The sequence below is a fragment of the Momordica charantia genome, assembly GCF_013281855.1.
Source record: "Momordica charantia cultivar OHB3-1 chromosome 10 unlocalized genomic scaffold, Mcharantia_2.0 BLBB01000010.1, whole genome shotgun sequence".
NCBI lineage: Eukaryota > Viridiplantae > Streptophyta > Magnoliopsida > Cucurbitales > Cucurbitaceae > Momordica > Momordica charantia.
This window is the reverse complement of record NW_028275158.1, coordinates 12,399,068-12,421,411: the sequence shown is the minus strand read 5'-3', so window position 1 is coordinate 12,421,411 and position 22,344 is coordinate 12,399,068. Positions and strand designations below refer to the sequence as shown.

The 22,344-nt window shown below is 40.2% G+C and overlaps 1 protein-coding gene and 1 non-coding gene across 2 annotated transcripts; both read right to left on the bottom strand.

The window, feature by feature from the left end:
- Positions 1–72: 72 nt before the first annotated feature.
- Positions 73–179, bottom strand: LOC148208567 (small nucleolar RNA R71). The gene has a single exon (XR_015788647.1). It is a non-coding gene; the product is annotated as a small nucleolar RNA R71 (small nucleolar RNA).
- A 9,702-nt stretch (positions 180–9,881) lies between these two features.
- On the bottom strand, positions 9,882–10,524 carry LOC148208566 (uncharacterized). The gene is made up of 2 exons (XM_088119110.1): positions 10,320–10,524; positions 9,882–10,132 (listed from the first exon to the last, which is right to left on the bottom strand). The coding sequence occupies exons 1-2, from the start codon at positions 10,522–10,524 to the stop codon at positions 9,882–9,884; spliced, it is 456 nt and encodes a 151-aa protein (XP_087975236.1).
- Between the last annotated feature and the right edge of the window lie 11,820 nt (positions 10,525–22,344).

Sequence of the window (22,344 nt, the reverse complement as noted above, 5' to 3'; positions counted from 1 at the left end):
GGATCCATCACCACATGGGGGTCGTTAGTGGAGAAGTTCTTAACAAAATTCTTCCCACCTACTCGCCACGCTGATATCAGAGAGGAGATCATCTCGTTTAGACAGTATGATCGTGAACCTGTTCACGAGGCGTGGGAGAGATTTAAAGAACTAATCAGGAAATGTCCGAACCATGGCTTGCCGGCATGCATCCAGATAGAACATTTCTTTAGAGGCTTAGATCATCCTACTAAGATGATGCTAAACAATGCTGCCAACGGAGCCTTTACAAAGAAGACATTCAACGAGATAGTTGACATCCTAAATGACTTAGCTTCACATAACGAACTATGGTGTTCGCAAAGATCTAGGGCAGCACCAAAGAAGCAAGATCCAGCTGGAGTTTTGGCTCTGGACATTGCGACCTCGATGCAAAAAGAGATGGTTACAATGAACCAGAGGCTGAAAGAGATGGTATTGGGAATAAAAAATCCATTAGCCACGCCGATACAACCTGTGCAGTCGGATTATTGCACTCCTGCCCCTGTTTGCCAAGTCAACGATCTCATTTGTTCATTTTGCAGTGAAAACCATATTTATGATAATTGTCCACATAACCCTGCTTCTGTTTTTTATGTAGGACATGGGAACAATAGGAACTTTAACCCATATTCGAACACCTACAACCCAGGTTGGAGGCACCACCCTAATTTCTCATGGGGAGGACAAGGAGGTTCGAGCGGTTTTAATCAAGGGCAGAGCCAACAGAACAAGCAGCCCTATGTTCCACCTACACAGCAATACATCCCACCACCGCAACAGCAGTACAATCAGAGAACACAGACTCCACCAGTTCAAAATAACAACTCAAATCTTGAGAATATGATGAAGAAGTACATGGCCCGAACCGACGCAGTGATACAATCCCAAGCGGCATCAATGAGGAATTTCGAGACCCAATTGGGACAGCTCGCCAATGAATTGAAGAATAGACCACAAGGTTCTTTTCCAGGCCATACTGAATTACCAAAACGAGAAGGGACAGAACAGTGCAAGGCTGTCACCCTCAGGAGTGGACTGGCATATGATGGACCAACAATGCCAACAACAGATGTACAGATTCCGTCCACTGAACCAATTGTAAAGATACCAGAAAATCCAACAACACCAGAAAAAGAGAATATTAGAAAAGGTAATAAGGACACCCCGAGTGTTCCTCCACAGGTACAGCCTTCTTTTACTCATACTCCCCCGTTTCCACAAAGATTAGTTAAGAAAAATAATGATTCCCAGTTTAGAAAATTTTTAGATATTTTAAAACAACTGCATATAAATATACCATTAGTATAGATGCTCTAGAACAGATGCCAAATTATGCTAAGTTTTTGAAAGATATAGTTTCTAGGAAGAAAAAAATAGGAGAGCATGAACTGGTAGCCATGACAAAATGTAGTAGTGAAGCTGTAGGCAGCCCGCTACCCATGAAATGTAATGATCCTGGCAGTTTTACCATTCCATGTTCCATAGGAGGAAAAAACTTAGGTAGGGCATTATGTGATCTAGGCGCTAGCATTAATCTTATGCCATTATCAGTTTTCAAATCTTTAGGCATAGGAGAAGCTAGACCTACTACGGTTACCCTCCAACTAGCAGATAGATCTATCATAAGACCTGAGGGAAAGATAGAAGATGTTTTAGTCCGTGGACAAATTCATTTTCCCTGCGGACTTTATCATTCTAGATTGCGAGGCAGACTTAGACGTTCCCATTATTTTGGGAAGACCATTTCTAGCCACTGGGGATACAGTTTTTAATGTGAGGAAGGGAGAAATTACAATGAGGGTAAATAATGAAGAAGTTAAATTTAACGTTCTAGACGCCATGAAATTACCAGGAGACTTTGAAGAGTGCTCTGCTATAAATAGCTTGAATCCTGTTATGTTTGATGAGTTTTATGACTTATTAGTTACAGAGATTGAAGAAGAGCTTAATAAGATAGCAGAAGGACCAGAAGATGTGGCTAATCCTATTGAAAAAATACAAAAAGAAGAATGCAAGTCGTTACTTCCGTCCATAGTGGAACCACCCACGTTGGAGCAGAAGCCATTGCCGTCGCATTTGAAATATGCGTATCTAGGGGATAACGACACTTTACCAGTTATTATAGCTTCCAATTTATCACCTACTAATGAATATTCTTTATTGCAGATTTTGGAGAAGCACAAAAAGGCCATTGGATGGACGATAGCAGATATCCGAGGGATAAGCCCAGCCTTTTGCATGCACAAAATTCTATTGGAGAAGAAGATGCTAAGAACTCTATTGAGAGTCAAAGGCGGTTGAACCCGAAGATGAAAGAGGTTGTAAGGAAAGAAATTCTTAAATGGCTTGACGCCGGTGTTACATACCCAATATCCGACAGCAGCTGGGTAAGCCCAGTACAGTGTGTACCAAAGAAAGGGGTATAACCGTGGTGGCCAACGAGAAGAATGAGCTCATCTCAACCCGAACTGTGAGCGGGTGGAGAGTTTGCATTGACTATCGCAAACTCAACAAGGTAACGAAGAAAGACCATTTTCCTCTCCCGTTTATTGACCAGATGCTCGACCGTCTGGCAGGTAAGGATTTCTATTGTTTTTTAGATGGATATTCGGGTTATAATCAAATTACTATTGCTCCAGAAGACCAAGAGAAGACAACATTTACGTGTCCGTATGGTACGTTCGCTTTAGGCGAAGCCCTTTGGACTATGCAATGCACCCGCGACTTTTCAGAGGTGTATGATGGCCATCTTCTCTGACATGGTAGAAAATATTCTAGAAGTTTTTATGGATGACTTTTCTGTTTTTGGAAATTCTTTCGACGCTTGTTTAGTTAATTTGAGGAGAGAGTATTGGAGAGATGTGAACAAAAAAACCTAGTCCTAAATTGGGAGAAGTGTCATTTCATGGTGAGGGTACAAGAGGGTATTGTTTTGGGTCACAAAATTTCCAAGCAAGGAATAGAGGTAGACCACGCTAAGATAGACATCATTTCAAAGCTACCTCCTCCTACAAATGTCAAAGGGATTAGAAGTTTTTAGGGCATGAGGGATTTTACCGCCGCTTTATAAAAGACTTTGCTAAAATTTCTAAACCCTTGTGTCAATTGCTAGAACATGATAGACCATTTGTTTTTTATGATGACTGTTTAAAATCATTTGAAATGTTGAAAGTTGCTCTAAGTTCAGCTCCTATATTATCGAACCTAATTGGGATTTACCTTTTGAGCTCATGTGTGATGCTAGTGATTATGCAATAGGAGCTATGTTAGGTCAACGTAAAACAAGATCTTGCATCCTGTGTATTATGCTAGTAAGACTCTGACCGGTGCACAACTCAATTACACTACTACTGAGAAGGAACTGTTAGCAGTTGTGTTCGCCTTTGATAAGTTCAGGTCTTACTTGATAGGCACAAAAGTCATTGTTTTTACTGACCATTCTGCTTTAAAATATTTATTTGCTAAAAAGATGCTAAACCACGTTTGATACGGTGGATTTTGTTACTTCAAGAGTTTGATATTGAAGTTAGGGACAGGAAGGGTACTGAAAACCAAGTTGCTGATCACCTGTCTAGATTGGAATCCCCGCTCTGTGACGATGGAACTGTTATACGTGAACAGTTTATTGACGAGCAAATCTTGCGAGTTGATTCAGTTCCGTGGTATGCCGATATAGCAAATTATTTGGTAAGTCGAATAGTTCCTTATGAGTTCAACAAGCAACAGGTAAAGAAATTTCTAAATGAAGTTCGATGTTATCGTTGGGATGAGCCTTTTTTATATAAGCTAGGACCTGACAATATCTTACGCAGGTGTGTCGCAGAAGAAGAGCACGAGGCGATATTAGACGCTTGTCATATGTCTCCATATGGAGGACATTTTGCAGGACACAAAACCGCAACCAAAGTTTTGCAAAGTGGGTTCTTTTGGCCCACTCTCTTCAAAGATGCACATAAGTTTGCCCAGGTTTGTGACAAATGCCAACGGACAGGTAATATATCTAAACGCCACGAAATGCCTCAAACCCCGATCCTGGAGATTGAAATATTGATGTGTGGGGTATAGATTTTATGGGTCCATTTCCATCTTCTAATGGTAAGCTTTATATATTGTTAGCAGTAGATCATGTTTCGAAATGGATAGAAGTCATTGCAACTGCTACCAATGATTCCAAAGTTGTCATTCGTTTTCTGCAAAAGCACATTTTTACGCGTCATGGAACCCCGCGTTGTCTGATAAGCGATGGGGGGGCTCATTTTGTGAATAGGTCTATGCAAAAGTTGCTGACTAAATACAATGTGCGTCATAGGGTTGCAACAGCATATCATCCTCAGTCGAATGGGTTAGCCGAAATATCTAATAGGGAGATAAAAAACATTTTAGAAAAAACTGTAAATCTTAACCGTAGGGATTGGTCTTTTAAGCTGATGATTCACTTTGGGCATATAGGACATCATTTAAGACTCCCTTCGGCATGTCCCCCTATAGGCTAGTTTTTGGAAAAGCATGTCATTTGCCTCTTGAGCTAGAATATAAAGCATTTTGGGCTACTAAGAAATTAAATTTTGATTTGTTGGCTGCAGGTGAAGCGAGGAAGTTACAATTGTTGGAATTAGAAGAACACATGCACTTTTCTTATGAGAATGCTAAGTTGTTTAAGGAAAAAACTAAACAGTGGCATGATAGGCGTCTTCGGCCGAACAATCTTCAAGAAGGTGATCTGGTTCTGTTATTCAACTCTAGGTTGAAACTTTTCCCTGGAAAACTTAAGTCTAGATGGTCTGGTCCCTTTCAAATTTTTAAAGTCTACCCATATGGGGCAGTGGATTGACTCTAAGGGAAATGACTAAGGAGGGCAGTTAAGCCGTATTGGAGACCAGTGATAGAGGAAAACCTTATTTCTTGTCGATTTAACTTATTAAAATCTTTTTTCAACTTTAAATAAATTTTTAAAATGATTTTTTTTTTTTAAAGAACAAAAGTAAAAGGAAAGTATTTTCTTATTTTCTTTTTTTTTTGTTTTAAAGTTATTCTTATTAAGAGAAGTTTTGAAAAACGTTGAAAAAAAAGAAAAAAAAGAAAAAATAGAAAAAAAAAAAAAATAAATGCAGGCCTGGCGCCTGCCCTGTTTTTCCAGCATTTCGAAAACTCTCAGGTTAGAAGTCAAGTTGCAACATATCTACACTTAAGGGCTTCATTGGATTTTGCGGTTTTACCTTCATAGCCTCCAGCGCTAGCTGCTATCCTTGGTCATCCATCTCCCAGCACTGACACTGATCCTAGTCCACAACCTCCGACTTCATGAAGGGGAGGTTCCTTCTTTGCTATTTTTTGTGTTTTCTTCTTTGGTTAATGACGTAGTGTGCATATTCTAGCATTACTACGCATGTTTTTTTTGTATTGATTATGTTTTGAGCTTAGTTGAAGCATGAATAAAATTAGTATCGTTTATCTTCTGATCACTTAAAGTATGCCTTCACTTAACCTTAGTTTAGCTTTTCACATGCCTATTTTGAAGCATCTGTGCTGTGCATGTGATTTCATGTCGATGATGATTATAAGAGATTGTTGAGTTTTCTGTTCTGTCTGACTAAGCTTTGAGCTATTTCCTTGTTTATGTGATAAACTCATTTCTTTTATGTCTTTTTGATCTTTACAAACTTTAAGCTTTTTCTTTGCCCCTATATAGGAAGTCCTTGTCCTTTTTACTGTTAAGCCTTTTTCATCCGATGCAAAAGTCTTTTCCCAGTGAGGACACTGTCTCTCTTAAGTTTGGGGGGGACAGTCGTTGTGTCAGTCGTTGTTTCAGAAAGATAAGGTGTTATTTATATTTGAAAATCATGCTATTTCTTTTGAAAAAGAGTCAGTTGGAAAAACAAATGCTATTAAAAAAAAGAAAGTGTTGAAAAAAAAAAAACACAAAACAAAAAAAAAAAAAAAAAAATTGCAAAAGAGTAAAAAGAGTCTTGTTGAGAGAAAATAAGAGTGGGGAAAAGACTTGGGTTAGAAAGAAAAGAGTGGTAAAAACATTGAGAGTTAAAGAAAATATATTTATGATTCCCGAGTCCTACTGTAGACACCCATTCAGTTTTAGGTTGGGTGTTGACTTTGAAAATAGCAGTAAAGATGGTGATAAGTGACTTCGTGTTTCTCATTGTCGTCGTTTTATGACCTAGCTGTTAGTTCAAAGTCTTTTCTACGAGTAGCTGTGGTTGAAACCGATGTTAGTGTGTGGAAACCTCAGGGGCTAGTAGCCGGTCTTTCAGATGTAAAAGTCTTAGTATAAGGAGGAGGGAGTGTGCAGATTCCTTAGGGGTATTTGAAAACATTTTCTGTTTTTGAAAGAGAAAAAAGATTTTGAAAGAAAAAGTTTTTATCATTTCAAACTTGGTTTATAGTGACTAAGTTTACAAAGGCAATAGAATGGTAGGCTTTGACATCTTTTCCCTGAGACAATTTATGATTGAACATCTCGGTTGCTTTTGCTTTTCCTTGTCCATGTGTTAGAAAGCTGATTAAAGTTGCTAAGTTTTGCTTGAGGACAAGCAAAAAGTTAAGTTTGGGGGTGTGATTACGCTTGTTTACATGCGTAAAAAGAAGGTTTTAGATGCTGTTTTTACAATGTTTCAGCTTTGTTTCGGATTTTTCTCGATCGTTTGAGTTCCAATTCATGCAAAATTCATATATTATGGTTTGTGGTTGGCTTATATTGTATTTATGACATTTTAGGACCATTTGGGAGTGCAAATTAATCAAAAGAAGCAAAAAGACGGAAAAACCATCATGGGAGGCGCCAGGCGCCTGGGAAGCCTGCAGAAAAACTGGTTTTCTTCCAACTTTGCCCTTAATGAAACGCGTCTTCCAATGCGTTTTGGTGGTTCCAACCGATGCATACGTGTAGAAGAAGTGTTCCACTATCAGTTTGAGCATGATTTGGTCAGTCAAAAGAGTTGGAAATGGGTGATTCACCATCGTTTTAGGACCTACCTAACCAATTCTGCAAAGCTATAAATTCCAGCAACTTCTCCACCAAAATCATCAAGCCTTGCTTCCTTCTCTTGATCATTTTTAGTGCTTCTTTGTTGCTTTCTAAGTACTTTTGAGTTGCTTTCATTAGTTGCTTTTCGTTTTTAAATCCCGAGCACTTTACATTCTTTTATTGAGCTTGTTTTGTTTCCATTTGTACTTAGTTATTTTCTACTTATTCAAATCTATAAAAATCTAGCACTTTGCTTATCTTCCCTTTGCCTTACTTTATTTTTAGTTAAGAGAGTTGTGTTTTTGGAGGAAAGAGCACGTGACACTCCCCCTTGCTTGAAAGAGAAGGGCGAAGCTCTCAATCCCGACAAAAACTCTCCGTTAGTTAACTTTTGTTTTTCACACATGCATTCCACATTCAACCATTTTACTTGCTGTATTTTCTTCAATATGTCTTTCTGAATTCCCGTCTCTAGCCTGGTTATGGATAGTTAGCCTTTTATGTCTAAAAAGGGTTGCTAAGAAGAAGTGTTTTTGCTTTCCATTCATTGCTCAACATGTTTTCCCAAAAGTTAGGATTTAGAGAAGGCCACTGTAAGTCTTAACAAGTCAATACTGAAAAGGTTGCTTATTTGCATTGTTGAGTGGTTAAACACGAGGAGAGGAGCGCCTTAGACATAAGGGTTCCGCTTAAGTAGCCTAGACATAGGACCTTAACCCGAGGGTTGCGACTATTTCCATCCTAAAACTAAGATATCTCTCATAATAGACATATTAGGGAATGTCTTAGGACTTTGAACTTGCTTAGACATAAGTCAAGTGAGAAGCATAGTCGTTGGTTTCTAAAGTAAAATGCATATTGTCCTTAGCATGTCCTTGATTCTTTGATGGCTAACTTGAAGTAATTCGGGCTAGGTTTTATTATTATAAGTCCAAATCCCAAATCCAAACCATTATTTGTGACCACTTCCCATTTTACAAGAATCACTCATTCCAACATTCACTATTCTTTAAAACTTTAGAGTTTGGAAATTGTTTAGAAGTCTTGAGGATCGATACTTGGATACTCCGTCCATTTTATATTACTCTGACAGGTGTGCGCTTGCATCTATATAATTGTTACCACGCTTAGCGCGTGCGTTCAGCATAAACGCCCAGTCAGAAACCTGCACTTCAAGCATCCTGCCCTATGCCTTAACCATTCATTTTGATCAAAACTACTAGAACTTACATACTCTGCTATAATGTTTCAGTTGGAGCAAAGAAATGAAAGCAACCTAAGTTTGTTCACACTCTGGAATACGCTATTTTCTGCCCAACTCTAACTTCCTTCTACTTCTCAACCTCAAGCTTAACTTCTTCTAGAGATTTATTTCTCAAGCCCTTTCACTAGCCTAAACCTTTAACCTTTACACTACCAACTTGGGCTTCTTTAACCATCGGCTACTAGCCCGTCCTAATCCTGCAGCCTCTTTATGCTCTAGATGCGAGCTATTAGCCTCTCCTTTATTGATGTTTTTTTAACAGGTCTGAATTACAGGATAAGAAAGATTCATGGTTATATACAAATTAAATTATAAAGGTATCAGAACTGAAAGTTCACTTCCCCAAAGTTAAAAGGATGCAATGTCCTCAATGCAGCTAAGAACATCTAGAATGTAATATTCCAACACACCCCAAACTTAAAGTGAGACGAATATGAAACTGAAAAGAATGGTAGCTAAGTGTATAAATACAGGAGTAAGGGGCGATTGCTAACAACTAAGGGGATCAACTAGAAGAGGTCCATGCTAGCTCTACAAAGATAAGGGTTGGCTTTGGATAGATAACCATTGAAATTCCTCCATAAGGTAAGCGCTACCTGGGGCTAGTACTACGAGAGGGATGCTAGGGCATGGGCAGGCAAACATGAACTAGAGGGAGAACAAAAGAAAGCTAACTCTCATTAAAATGCTCCAGCATCAACAGGAAAAGCTGCGAACTAGCAGGCTCTAGCATCAAGACTATACACAAAAGGCAGGGCAAAACGCAGATGTTGAGAACACAGGATTGCTAACAATTTTCTTTGTATCATTACTTTCAGGAGGGATTCACATACTGAACTACAAAAAGAAAAAAATATGCAAGGATCGATTTGAAAGACAGAAATTTAAAAAGCAGAAATTCAAGCTGAATTAAACTAGACTAAGGAAAATAAAAAGTGCCAACAAATTGGGGGGGGGGATGTTTCAGAGCAAAAAGGAAAGGAACTTTCCTCTCGTGGGTCAAGCATGTCAATGGTTTTTGCCTTCTTTCTCATCCAACGAGTCGTTCGTGGGCAGATCTTCCTCTTTAGATCTATTGTCTTCTTCCATCTCTTTGTTGCTGGGGCATGCTCCTGTGAAATAGCTGCAACACTTCCCCTTAGTTGGGGAAATAAAAATTCTCTTTTTTACCTTTTTGTTTTTCTAGGAAGCAGTGGCTGGAGTTGCTCCCACTTGCTCGATTTGTACCTTGGCCGATGACATAGAAGGTTTTACCTTTTCCTCTTTGATGCATGATGCTTCCAACTCTCTTTTTGGTCTCCTAGTCCTTGCTTCTGAACCTTTTAGAGTTGGTTTGATGTCGGGTGGCTCTTTTTTAGGTAAATTTGTCGACTTTTCCTTTACAACGATGTGCAGTTTATCCACCGAGGCTGTAAGGCTCTGTCTTTTATTGAGGGCACAAGATGCTGTAGCATCTACCTTCTCCATACTTGGTTGGCCCTGACTAGCTTCTGCATGCTATGCTGGGGCATCTGACGACTCAACCTTTTTATACTCTTCTCTCGGTGCTGGGGTCTCTATCTCAACGGTAGCATCTTCCTTTACTATCATCTCTTTATTTCCATCACCAAAACCTTCTTAAGCTCCAGCATCCATACTTACACTATGCTCTAGCATTGCTTCTGCACTCAATTCCTCCACTAAAGCTTCATCTAAAATCTTCAACACTGAGTATTCTTCTGATTCAGCAGGAAACTTCATGGAATCATAAACTGAGAACTTCACTTCTTGATCTTGAACGTGCATTGTCAACTCTCCTTTATAGACATCCACGAGCGCTCTTCTAGTTGCAATGAATGGTCTTCCCAAAATGATAGGAACCTCCTTATCTGCATCATAATCCAAAATAATAAAAGTCAGCAGGGGAAATAAATTTATCTACTTGTACCAGAACATTTTTGATTTTCCTTTCTAGATGCGTGATGGATCGATCTGTTAATTGCAATGTGACTGTTGTTGGCCATGCTTCTCCCATTCCCAAATTTTTGTAGATAGACAAGGGCATGAGATTGATACTTGCCCCCAAATCGCAGAGTGCTTGGCCTATCTTCTGTCCTCCAATGGAAACGAGTATGGTGAAGCTCATAGGATCCTTAATCTTTTCTAGAATTTTGCTTGTGAGGATGGTGCTGCAGACCTTGGTCATTGCCACAGTTTCATATTCTCCCAGCTTTTCTCTTTTTGTGAGTATCTCCTCTAGGAACTTCACATAATTTGGCATTTGCTCTAAAGCCTCCACCAAAGGTATGTTGACATGCAACTACTTCAGCACATCAAGGAACCTTCTAAATTGCACATGCTGCTCTTTCTTTTGCAGCCACTTTGGGTATGGCGGTGCAGGTCGATACTCGACTGGAGCATTTTTATGCTCTTTCTGCTTCTGTTTTCCAGTCATGTACAGATGTGATGCTTCTGTATTGGCTACCCTAACTTTTATTGGGCTGACCTCTTTGCTTTTGTTGCTTTGCAGTTCCATTATATGCTCGCTAATGTTCACTAACTACCTAAGGTTTGCCCTTTTTTACTGGCATAATTATAGGTGTTCTGGTTGACTCACATTCTTCTGTTTGTAGCCCACTTCTTTCATCTTGATTTAATTCTTTATGGATTCCTCGAGCATTTGGATGGGCAGTGGGCAATGTCTTGCCACTTCACAATGTCAGAGGATTACATTGTTCCTTCTCATCGCTCTTGGGCTCCTTAATATGATTCGGCAGTGCTCCATTGGGTCTACTTTTCAAGTCTGTCACTAGTTGGCCTACCTGCATCTCTAGATTCCTCAATTATGCGGGCTGACTTTGCACCGTGGTATCATTCTTTTCCATATACTTCTTTATTAGATTCTGCAATTATGCAAATGATCCTTCATATGGCCTTTGCACTGCTACCTGACCTTGGGTTGAGAATCATTGGGAATAACTTCCTTTTTGCTGATATGTTGGAGCATTAGATGTACCAACGCTGTTTTCTCCCTGATTTTCGCTCCAACATAAGTTAGGATGGTTCCTCCAGCCCGGGTTGTATGTATTGGAATACGGGTTGTTTCCATTGTTCTAAGTATTTCCCAAATAGTACATCTACTCTGGATTGCCAGGACAATTGTTATAATGATGAGCCCTCCTTCACAAAAAGAGCAAGAAATCCCTTGGATGTGGCTAACATTTGCCTTACCAGCAGATTCTCTAGCTGCGTTTTGCTGCGTCATACTCTTCATAACCAAATCTGTCAAATTCTCAATATTTGAATTTAAGGAGGTGAAAGACTCTGATTCGTTCAGTCCCTTGCTTTCTCTCCCTTGGATGGCTCTAGGGCCAGACCATGAATGATTGTTCGACAATATCCTCTCTAAGATGTTGAATCATAAGGTTTTGCTAGCAAAGCCCTATTTGCTGATGTATCAATGACCAGACGGGTGGCATCATCCAATCCGTTACTGTATGTTTCAATCTGGATGCATTTTAGGATCTCATGGTGAGGGCATTTTTGTAGAAGTCGTTTAAAACACTTCCAAGACTCACTAATCGACTCCTAAAAAAATTGCTGAAAATTGTTGATTTCGCTTATGTACTTAGCATTTTTACTTGGTGGGAAGTACTTCATCAAAAATTTTCCAGCCCGGTCGTCCCAGCTTGTAATCGATTCTGAAGGGAGTGACTCCAACCAAGTCCTCGCTTCATCTCTGAGTGAATAAGGGAACAACTTACGCCGCAACACTTCTTTGTTGCATCCTTCATCCTTAAATGAATTGCAAACTCCAATAAAAAATTCCAGATGTTGATGCGGGTTCGCAGTAGAATGTCTGTGAAATTGACGCACTGTTTTGGAGCATCTTAAACATAACTTGCTTAAGCTCAAATTTTGGGGCTACAATTTCTGGCTCCGTGATTACTAGGTTGAAATTATAAAATGCTAGAGCTACATATGCTCTAATTTATCTGTCAATGTCATCTGCTAGTAATAAAACATTGAAAGGGGGCACTGCTACCTCAGAGTCAGCAGCAACGGAACCCCATCTACTATTTTCTCAATCCTCACATTCGGTGGCTGACGCTGATTTAGGTTGGGTGGATTCATGTTTGCTTCAGCTTGGACTCTCCTTTGTTCTCTTCAATTTCTATGGAAAGTGCGTTATATCTCATGGTCAATAATATATTCCAAGATCTCAAAATCGTTCATGCACCTACAACCACACAAAAATGTGAGAAAGAGAAAACTCTATTAAGCACCGTATCTACAAACATTATTGTTTAAAATAAAATCACTAAGTCCCCGGCAACAGCGCCAAAAACTTGTTGCTCCACACAACCGTGTTGACAACACGTGCAAGTATACACGAAATTATCGATTGTAGCACGAAACGAGGTTGAATCCATAGATACTTTGGATAATATTTTAAACCATGTTTGCAGATACCAAAAGTGTAAAAACAAATAAATATAGGTGTTGTGTCATAACTAAATAATTATAAGAAAACAAAGCAGTAAACACTATCCACAGTAGACACACTTCCAACAGTTGATGACAGGAAGAAGGTTACAACACAAAATAATGGAAATGGTTGGTTAACAGATATGAAAAAGTAGCAGAGATTTAACATGCTTCCACTAATTTCTCAACCTACACTCTGGCTTGACAACTTTCATTAATGCCCAACTCGACGTGGTTCCCTCCCGAGACACCCAAACATGGATACCCACAACTCTCATTGCTAAGTTCCAAGCAATAAAAACAAGTTCTAGGCATGATTAAGGGACCCCATTCCTGAGCATCCACAACATACTATAGAAAAGTACTAATCACAAATGAAGCAAGTCGGCAAACCGTAAGCCCTCCCAAGTCAATACCGTAGCTAGCAAACAGAACAAGGTGGCCAAAAATGTTCAGTAAGATATAGGAAAAATAAACAACTCCATTAAAAAACGAATATAGCAGTTAGAGGTTCAGTTTCATATCAGTTACAGCATATGAATCTCCACTTAAATGAGGTTTAGCTCATGAATGAAGAAGAAAATACAATGGGTAAAAGAAGAAGGCAACCCATCTTAGGGAAATAGCAGAAAAAAGGAAGAAGAAGAAGATGATAGCTTGAAATTGTAGAGGAATATCCTTTATGTCGTCAGCTTTCTGCCCCCAAAAATGGAGATAATCCTCCTCCTTGTCGTTTCAGCTCTAAAAAACGTGCTTCTATTCGGATCGTTATGTGGTGGCTAGGGTAACGTGTCCTTTTTATATCGGGTCCCGTTTTGAAGGCACCTAGCTAAAGATTGTACGAACATGGTAAATTCTCGTTTTTTGCAGTTACTGCATTGTAATTCCATGTTCCAGCTCTGCTTCACTTCAGCTTTCGTCTGCTCTGCCTCGAACATGCTTCATCCACTTTTATCTAGATTTAGCACTCTCTTTATGCTTAGTCTTCTACTTCCAAACCTGTGCATTTACACCAGAAATAAGAGAATTTAGTGCAATGTTTACCTCAAGCATTCAAGACCTGGGACTTTTACCTCGGATTCTATTTTCTAATCTTATTTAAGCTATTTAAGAGCTAAAACTCACACACTTTGACAATTTTTTGCATAAAATACCCAAATAAATACTAGAATATCTCTCTTTTGGAGTGTTATCAGCGGGCGGTCATCCTTCTTTGGAGACTTTAGCTTTGGATGCGCTTTGCCCCCGTTATACTTTCGTCTACGGTACTCAGGCTCTAAGCCTTCACCGACGAATTTCTTTAGATATCCTCTTTGAACAAGGGACTCAACCTGGTCCTTAGGGTCTCTGCAACCGCTGTGTCATGTCCGTGGTCTCGGTGGAATTTGCAATACTTGCTCCTGTCCTTCTTGGCAGCGTCACCCCTGCAGCGTTACGACCATTGCAACAGGTTGACGATGGGGGTCCCATCGATTCGAGCAAGTATCTGGTGTACCAGGAAGCGAGAGTGTATTTCCCATATCGCGAAGTCCGATCGAGCCCCGTCGGGCTCTCTCTTTGCAGCTGATCTCTCCGCTGATTTCAATTTGTCACGCCAAGTCCCGTCGCTTGGCTTCTTGCCTAGGGACTGGGCCGCGAGCATCTCCTCTCCAGCTATGTGCCTGTTAATCCAAGCCGTGAGTTCGGCCATAGACTTAGTAGTGTACTCGCCTAGTGATCGTACAAGTTTTCTTTCTTTGATGCCTTGGGAGAGTGCCCATAGGGCCACACTTTCGTTGTAGTTTGGTACTCGGAGCTTCTCATTTGAGAAACGTGCAACATACGCTTTTAGGTTCTCACATGGTTTCTGCTTGATCAAGGATATATGGGCTTCCATTCGCCCGTTGGTGCTGGAGTAATGGAACTGGTCTACGAACTTGCTCGCTAGGTCCTCGTAGCTCCACACCGAGTGCGAAGGCATATACTGGAACCATTGCTGAGGGGGCTGATGAGGGTTCTGGAGAAACCTTTGCACTGCTCGACGTCATTGAACCCTGCCTGCCACATCGCATCGTGGTACGATGTGGTGTGGTCCTTTGACAATTTTTTGCATAAAATCACCCAAATAAATACTAGAATATCTCTCTTTTGGAGTGTTATCAGCGGGCGGTCATCCTTCTTTGGAGACTTTAGCTTTGGATGCGCTTTGCCCCCCTTATACTTTCGTCTACGGTACTCAGGCTCTAAGCCTTCACCGACGAATTTCTTTACATATCCTCTTTGAACAAGGGACTAAACCTGGTCCTTAGGGTCTCTGCAATCGCTGTGTCATGTCCGTGGTCTCGGTGGAATTTGCAATACTTGCTCCTGTTTTTCTTGGCAACGTCACCCCTGCAGCGTTATGACCATTGCAACAGGTTGACGACGGGGGTCCCATCGATTCGAGCAATTATCTGGTGTACCAGGAAGCGAGAGTGTATTTCCCATATCGCGAAGTCTGATCGAGCCCCGTCGGGCTCTCTCTTTGCAGCTGATCTCTCCGCTGATTTCCATTTGTCACGCCAAGTCCCGTCGCTTGGCTTCTTGCCTAGGGACTGGGCCGCGAGCATCTCCTCTCCAGCTATGTGCCTGTTAATCCAAGCCGTGAGTTCGGCCATAGACTTAGTAGTGTACTCGCCTAGTGATCGTACAAGTTTTCTTTCTTTGATGCCTTGGGAGAGTGCCCATAGGGCCACACTTTTGTTGTAGTTTGGTACTCGGAGCTTCTCATTTGAGAAACGTGCAACATACGCTTTTAGGTTCTCACATGGTTTCTGCTTGATCAAGGATATATGGGCTTCCATTCGCCCGTTGGTGCTGGAGTAATGGAACTGGTCTACGAACTTGCTCGCTAGGTCCTCGTAGCTCCACACCGAGTGCGGAGGCATATACTGGAACCATTGCCGAGCGGGTCTGATGAGGGTTCTGTAGAAACCTTTGCACTGCTCGACGTCATTGAACCCTGCCTGCCACATCGCATCGTGGTACGATGTGGTGTGGTCCATGGGTCTTCTGATCCGTCGTACTTGTCCAACCGAGGGCCCTTGAACCCCTTCGGCAGATCTGTGGCTAATATGTTGGCTATGAAGGGTTCCTGAGCTCTTTGAGGGTTCATATTGCATGGTGGGGCAGACACTGATTACGCTTGTTTACATGCGTAAAAAGAAGGTGTTAGATGCTGTTTTTACTATGTTTTAACTTTGTTTCGGACTTTTTTCTCGGTCGTTTGAGTTCCAATTCATGCAAAATTCATATATGATGATTTGTGGTTGGCTTATATTGTATTTATGACATTTTAGGACCATTTGGGAGTGGAAATTCATCAAAAGAAGCAAAAAGACGAAAAAACATCATGGGAGGCGCGAGGTGCCTGCGTGCCTGCAGAAAAACTGGTTTTCTTCCAACTTTGCCCTTAATGAAACGCGTCTTCCAATGTGTTTTGGTGGTTCCAACCGATGCATACGTGTAGAAGAAGTGTTCCACTATCAGTTTGAGCACGATTTAGTCAGTCAAAGGAGTTGGAAATGGGTGATTCACCATCGTTTTAGGACCTACCTAACCAATTCTGCACAGCTATAAATTCCAGCAGCTTCTCCACCAAATTCATCAAGCCTTGCTTCCTTCTCTTGATCATTTTTAGTGTTTCTTTGTTGCTTTCTAAGTACTTTTGAGTTGCTTTCATTAGTTGCTTTTGGTTTTTAAATCCCGAGCACTTTACATTCCTTTATTGAGCTTTGTTTTGTTTCCATTTGTACTTAGTTATTTCTACTTATTCAAATATATAAAAATCCAGCACTTTGCTTATCTTCCCTTTGCCTTTACTTTATTTTTAGTTAAGAGAATTGTGTTTTTGGAGGAAAGAGCACGTGACACTCCCCCTTGCTTGAAAGAGAAGGGCAAAGCTCTCAATCTCGAGCAAAACTCTCCGTTAGTTAACTTTTGTTTTTCACACATGCATTTCAATTTCAGCCACTTTACTTGCTGTATTTTCTTCAATATGTCTTTCTAAATTCCCGTCTCTAGCCCGGTTATGGATAGTTAGCCTTTTATTTCTAATAATGGTTGCTAAGTAGTGTTTTTGCTTTCCATTCATTGCTCAACATGTTTTTCGAAAAAGTTAGGATTTAGAGAAGGCCACTGTAAGTCTTAACAAGTCAATACTGAAAAGGTTGCTTATTTGCATTGTTGAGTGGTTAAACCGAGGAGAGGAGCGCCTTAGACATAAGGGTTCCGCTTAAGTAGCCTAGACATAGGACCTTAACCCGAGGTTGCGACTATTTCCATTCTAAAACTAAGATATCTCTCATAATAGACATATTAGGGAATGTCTTAGGACTTTGAACTTGCTTAGACATAAGTCAAGTGAAAAGCGTAGTCGTTGGTTCCTAAAGTAAAATACATATCGTCCTTAGCATGTTCTTGATTCTTTGTTGGCTAACTTGAAGTAATTCGGGCTAGGTTTTACCATTATAAGACCAAATCCCAAATCCAGAACCATTATTTGTGACTACTTCCCATCTTACAAGAATCACTCATTTCAACGTTCACTATTCTTTAAAACTTTAGAGTTTGGAAATTATTTAGTAGTCCTTGAGGATCGATACTTGGATACTCCATCCATTTTATATTACTCTGACAAGTGTGCGCTTGCATCTATAGAATTGTTACCACACCTAGTGCGTGCGTTCAGCATAACCACCAGTCAGACACCCCCTATTCTGAGTTCATTTTTTACACGATTAAAGATCTCTTCTTTCACTTGATCTAAATCTTCTTGAATGAACCCGGTTCAGGACCCGTTGGGCCTACTTGACGTTTCAGTGCTTGTCTCTGAATCCAAGTGAGGGATTGTTGGATCACATCAGGAGCGGCTTTTGGTGGGCTTATCCTGGAGGTCTCTCGATCCTTCAGGAATCCCTAAGGATGTTGGGGGGTCGCCGTCTCCGACCATCCCCTACATCGCGACCCGGGGGTCCCCTTCAGTGATTCCCCCTTCGATCGTGGTCTCATTCAGGAGGGGAATGATATCTCAGGTTCGGTCGTTCAGAATGATCTCGATCAGCTGCCCTACCTGGGCGGATATCTGGGTATGGTCCGCTCTCATTTCGCTGTGGAACCTAGAGCTTTTCTGGTGGGGATGCCTTTGTTGGGTGTGTTGCCCTAAACTCGTAGTTTGTATTTATGTAGAAACAAATGTATATTCAATAAAGTTTTATTCAATAAATTTGTTGTTGAATTCATAGCATTGCATTGTCCAAAATCCAATAAACTAAACATCCAAGATTATTATCCTATAGCCGGGACAGTATATATATTGGATATATATTTGATATACTGGGTATATAATTGATATACCCCTGCTATACGAGGTATATATTTGATATACTCCTGATATACAACTGGATAATGTTCCGTGAATAACCTAAAGGGTTTATAGTATATGCATAAGGCTGGGTACCTTATCATGGCAACACTATGGATACAGCCCACTCTATAAATGTTACAGACGGTTCGATGCAGGTCGCTCGTGTGGAGACATGCGAGTGGGGGCATCCTATACAATGAGTTTGTATATGACCGGACTGCGAAATAGCCAATCTTTAGATGTAACGTCATTGACTAACAGATTACTATTTCATAGGATTACCGGCAACTCGTTCTCAATCCTGAGTGAGTTATGGACTCCTGCCCGTGAGTGCTCGTCATTTGATATGTATGGGTGAGAGTGGCCCGAGTTGTCGACTCAATATTCCTACCATTTTGGGGACGAGACCGAGTGGGGAGCTGGAAACATAACTTCATAAGATGGAATTCACTCCTCCTCGACTTTAGGGAGTAGATGAGTGTTCTCTTAAATACTGACTCTAGTACTTGAACAAGGGGCCCCACCCTCTCACTGGCCCAAGAGGGACTTTCGGTTATTGGTCGGACCATAACCGAGTTGTTCATTAGAGGAGCAGTGGTATTTAAGGAGCAAGATGTAACAAGGGGAAAACGGTAATTTGACCCATCTGTGGTGACGAACACTCGTGAAGGATTAACTTGCCATTAATGGTCGTATATGGATGGACACGAAAACATTCTACAGTGAGAAGAGTGCAATTGCGGGTCTTTAGTGGAGTGACCCGTAGTTAACGAATGTTGATTAACTCGGTCAATGAGTTTGACCGATTAATCTCGTATCGTTGGAGCTTCTGATCTGTAGGTTCATTAGGTCCCCTTGTTAGCTCATAACAAGTAAAACGAGGATCAAGTTTTTGGAAGAATTTAAACTGTTCAAATTGCTCAAGGGAATATATATATATATATTGATACATTATAATATATAGTTATTTCTAAATTAAAACTGTATATTATGAGAGAAATTATTTGAATGAGATTCAAATAAAATCAATATGAATAAGATTCATATTAAAACTATAGGTTAAAAATAATGTGCATAAGATGTACATTAGAATTATAGGTTATACGAGAGAAATGTTATAGAATATGATTTTATTTATGTAATAAATAATTAAGTGTTAATTATTTATTTCATATATATTTATATATATTAATTGATTATTAATTAAATTAATAATTAGTTAACATTTATTAATTAATATGATTAACTAATTATATATATATATATTAATTAATTATTAATATTAATATTAACACTCCCCTGCTTAATTACAGGGGAGTGAGGGAACAGTAATGACGTGGGGAGGACTCCCCACGTCATAGGTAGTTATTGCAGAATGGTTCTACAAGATAACTATGTCCACCGAAGAAACTTTCCCAAAAAACACTCTCTCAATCCTTACTGTTCAAAACGGTTGCTCCCACAAGCACGATCTCGGTACCCAAAGGATAGCATGGAAGATCATTTGGTGGTGTTCGAGAGATTTAATCGTTGAAGAAGAGTTCTTCAAAGGTAAAGGAAAACATTTTCCCCTGTATTTTCATCTTTGCACCTTTGATTTTGTTTTCTCAAAATTGATGAACAAAGATCCGCTTCTGCTCCCGGATTGACATACCATCATCCCCAACTTCCTTTTGCCCAAGTGTCGTGTCACATCGGGCGGAGTAAGCTGACTGTGTCCCGTATCCCTTTCGCCTTTTGAGGAGTTGAGGGAGTTGGGACAGGCTTATTGGTGGCTTTGTCACGTCGACGCTTTATTGGAAGTCATCCCAATAGTTTCTTAGTGCAGAGAAGTAGTTTTTGTTTGAGGCTAAAAAACGTCGTTCCCATAGACGACACCAACTATTGACGGCAAATTTTGGCTAAGGGCCACGTGGTCTCCAAACGAGCAGTTCAGAGATGAATCCACCGGGCCTGAAACTAAAGAACTAACGTCGGTGCGGTGTCCTGCCTAATATACTTCGACGTTAAAGTTAGCAATCAGAGTAAAGATAGGAATAACACACCATAGAGTTCAGTGACAGGTTTTTCATTTACTTGGTGTGGAGGATCGTCCTTCCTTTTATAACCTAAGAGGGTCGACCGAGAAGAACGACAGTTAGAAATGGTAGAGACGTCATGCACTGTACAGTAGGACAGATAGGCGTGAATCCCCGACAGTTCAGAGTAGCCCCACTGTCTGCGTCCTCTGAGCATGCTGCCCAGGGCCGTTGAATGCGCCCATCATGCCGATAGCACGCGTCACCAGTTGTAGATATGTACGGGGCATAACCGTTTGTGGTGTTCATCTCGTCATGAACGGACACGCCCTCTGCTCGACGACGTCCTCACTGAGAATCGGTTCTCAGCGGGCTCGCACCCGCGAAGGGGCAAACACGTGTCTTATTCGGCCCATAACATCAAGTATATATCACAAATATACATAAGTGTTATATCATCATGGTAAATCATATAATCATATCAGAACTTATATCAGTATAAATCATAATTATATCATACATATATTAGTGGTAAACCATATTAGACGTTATATTAGTAGATATCATATTTGTATCGAAGTAAATCAATTTTGTATCAATGTTATATCAGTGGTATATCAGAGGCATTACCAAGTATATATCACACTATTCGTTCTCTTACTAATGGATAAAATATAGCACAAGTATACACTAAATAGTCGATTGTAGCACTAAACAAGGTCGTCTCCTTTGGGAATTTAGCTTATAACAAGTGGTTAATAATTTTGAAATATCGAAAATAATATAATAAATAACATGTGATAATAGGTGCTTGTTCAAATAAAAGAAAACAAAAAAATCATAAGAACAACAGAAGAGCATAATCAGTTCGAACTACTCCTGAAAACTTCCACCATGAATACCAAAACGAAAGGGGTTTCGAATAATTAAATGATTCGGGGAGAGGAATTCCACAAACTGCCTTCCGTCGCTCGCTACTTAAAAACACTCTTAAAATTCTCAATGCCAATACTCTCATGGCTCTCTCCCGAGTTACCCAGTAAATGTTCAAACCAAACTCCTGTTGTGATTAGAACAAACTATAAAGTAGTCTAAAGGCACTATAGAGTGAACACCATCCCTGGGTGTTCAGTGCTCTGTTTCAAAAAGAACGCAGAAAACTATAGCTAACAGAAGTAGATCCACGCACAGTGGCTCTCTCGAGCCTCCATTGAATCTGCACGCTAAACCCGTAGGCCACACAAGTTTAAGGAGATATAGAAAATGAAAGACACACTTATGTTAAATCAAAGCTCTAAAGCGTTCAAAAGTAGCAACAACGTATTACAGAGGGTTTCCAACCCCTCCCCGAATGAAGGGGGTTAATTCATACTGGGGAATAGAAAATAGAATGAAGAGGTAGAAGAAGAATCCATCACTGAAGGTAACAAAAAGAAAACCAAGAGCTTCCTTAGGTGAATAGTGTGAACCCCAAGCAAGAACTTGTCCCTTCTCTCCCTTCATAGATTGAAACCCACGTCAATTAGGGAACATTCCCTGAAATCGATGCTTCCAAAAGAAACAATCTGCAACGACCCAGAATTTCCCACCCAATTCTAGGTCACGTTAACTACCCAACTAATTAAACTTAACCCCCAAATACGTCATGCCAACTCCCTATACAAACAAATATATAAAATCAAGTTCCAATTCTCATCAAGTTAACGATAAATCAATCTCATAGAATATCATTCAACAACATTCGTGGACCACCTCACGAGGCAAGTTTATTATTCAAACTAGGCAAAACTCAATGAATGGAATAAAAATAAAATAGGCACCTATCCCGAAATGAAACTAACAACAAGGGGGATTCTCCCAATTATTCAAATACGAACAAATAGTTTATTGACCATAACATAAGGTCTTAACTAATCACTTAAGCTAAGCAAGAGTGACTAAGCAGCCTATGGTCCTCGCTCGTCATGTCTCCTCCGTCCCATCACCATGGTCGCCCACGAGTCCTTCACCTAAAACAATCATTGTAGAGGGGGGGTGAGTATATAAAATATACTCCGTAAGTAGCCCTCACCAACACACACACACATCATGCTCAACTATATCAAGAAACATTCGTAGTCATGCTTTTCAATACATTATGCATTCAAACATAAACACATTCCATAAAATTTAGTGACAACAACAACCAGGAAGCACGTTAACAACCAACCTC